At 34.1% G+C, this 2,275-nt stretch overlaps 1 protein-coding gene across 1 annotated transcript in view; it reads left to right on the top strand.

The window, feature by feature from the left end:
- SPAG1 (sperm associated antigen 1) overlaps positions 1-2,275 on the top strand; it is a 125,127-nt gene that overhangs the window by 107,167 nt on the left and 15,685 nt on the right. Inside the window, exon 12 of the mRNA XM_011966736.1 lies at positions 1,867-2,033. Within this exon, the coding sequence (XP_011822126.1) occupies positions 1,867-2,033 (167 nt within the window). The remainder of the gene's footprint in view (positions 1-1,866; positions 2,034-2,275) is intronic.

Below are 2,275 nucleotides of genomic sequence, written 5' to 3'. Positions count from 1 at the left end.
GAGTAGAATTGCTGGGTAATACTATGTTTAACTTTTTGAAGACTGTATTATATTTGTTATATGTACTTAAGAAGGTTCATTTAAAGTAATTGACTTTTAAGACTCTTTTTTTAATTGAATGGTTCTTGTTGATATTTTGTTGATGAGGAGGCTTTGGTTTTGCCATGTATATTTTTATATACAATATCTATTTAAAATTTTTGACTATTTCTTATTTGTGAATCCCATATTTATGCTTGCTTTTCCATCTATTCCAGTTCATTATGGAAAATTAAGCAGCAGCAGCTGTTTTTGTTTTTAAATTTAAACATCTGTATTTATTTTGTTTCTGTCTTCCATTAACCATATTCCTCTCTTCCTCTCCAGGAATCTTATATGTTAAATTTCCCTGCATATACTTATTTATTCCCTGGCAACACATCATCTCTTTTCAGCTGCTTCTTCCTTCCTCTCTGCTGGTAATACAAGTTTTGCTTGAAAATTCTTTTTTCTCAAACTTCTTTTTCTTCTGCAATTCTGGGTGGTTATACATTAATTAAAAAATTTTTTTTTTATCTTAAAGCATAAGATTCAATTATTATAACCAAAGATCACTATGGAAATTTAAGTTTAAGAAACTACAGGGAAAGTATGTGCATTACATTTGTCTACATATAAATATAAAAGTTTTTCACACAAAAAGTATGTGCGACTAGATTTAACTAACTTGACTTTATTCTACTAATTGCCAGTAAACCAGTTCAGTCTTATGAAGCAGTTCTTTTTAACCAGATGTGTTCAAAAGACATAATTTTTAATTTTGTTTTTAAATCTAATTATGACATTCTGTATGTTTAAAATAATGAATAAGTGATCACCAAGGACATTAATCTAAATTTTATGATGGCCATCAGTAAATGCCATTAATAAAAAAGCCCTTGTAGTAGAATCTAGTATCTTATTTTTTCATCCTCATTCATATGAAAAGAGAATAAATGGGGCTGGGTGCGGTGGCTCATGCCTGTAATCTCAGCACTTTGGTAGGCTGAGATCACCTGAGGTCAGGAGTTTGAGACCAGACTGGCCAACATGGCAAAACCCTGTCTCTACTAAAAATACAAAAATTAACTGGGTCTGGTGGCACATGTCTGTAATCCCAGCTACTTGGGGGGCTGAGGTAGGAGAATTGCCTGAACCTGGGAGGCAGAGGTTGCAGTGAGCCGAGATTGTATCACTGCACTCCAGCCTGGGCGACAGACAAACAAACAAACAAAAGAATAAACTGATAATTATAGAAATGAAAAAAATACAGAGCAAGAAAGAGTATCTTAACCACATGTAAATGTTTTGAGAAAAAGCATTATTCACATGACAGCGAGCCCTTACCAGTGTTGGCAGCCAGTCTTGTACACCTGTTGTCAACCACAGTAGTTGGTAATGTGGTTATCATAATGTACAGTTTGGGCACAGAAATTCTAAAATACTTCTGATCATTCTCAAGAGTAATACATTATCAATTTAGTAATGATTTTAAATATTACAGGAGACATTTCTTCTAGGCCTCTTAAATTTTAGTTTTATTAACATATTTAACTTTCTCAAAGAATAAAATTTTATTATGTATACATTAAATTTTTTAACAAATTAAAAATGTCTTAATTTTTTGTTTTGATTAAAAAATAGTCTAAGTTGCATCATTTATGATAACTTGTAAAAATATTTTTGAAAACATTTTAGTTTATGTGGACAGAAAATGCTCAGGATTGCATGTTTTCTACAAGGAAGTACACATTTGCATAGCACTTGTAAATTTTACTCTTAATCTGACCTTCAGTAATATAAAAAGCAAACTAAATGATCAACAGAGAAAATTCATTTTCTCTTTAGGCTATCAAGAATTTTAATGGAGCTGGAGGGACCAAATTGGCGGGAGAAGCTGTCATCTATTCCTGCTGTGCCTGCTTCTGTGCCACTGCAAGCTTGGCATCCGGCAACAGAGATGATCTCAAAACAAGCAGGAGACTCCAGCAGTCATCACCAGCAGGACATCACAGGTGGGGGACGCCTACACTCATTTCTTCTCAAGGTTACCTTGAGCTGTGTGTGTACTTTCACAGTAAAGCAGAGAGATAAGAGCATTAATTCTAGAATCAGGCCTAGGTTTAAGTGAAGTCCCTGTTCTCCCTCTTTGGCTGGTCTCAAACTCCTGACCTCAAATGATCTACCTGCCTTGGCCTCCCAAAGTGCTGGAATTATGTTCTCCCTCTTTAAAACTACATGGTCTTAAGAAGTTGCT

This window comes from Mandrillus leucophaeus, unplaced genomic scaffold (genome assembly GCF_000951045.1).
Source record: "Mandrillus leucophaeus isolate KB7577 unplaced genomic scaffold, Mleu.le_1.0 Scaffold770, whole genome shotgun sequence".
NCBI classification, from domain to species: Eukaryota; Metazoa; Chordata; class Mammalia; order Primates; family Cercopithecidae; genus Mandrillus; species Mandrillus leucophaeus.
This window is presented reverse-complemented; position numbering and strand designations above follow the sequence as displayed.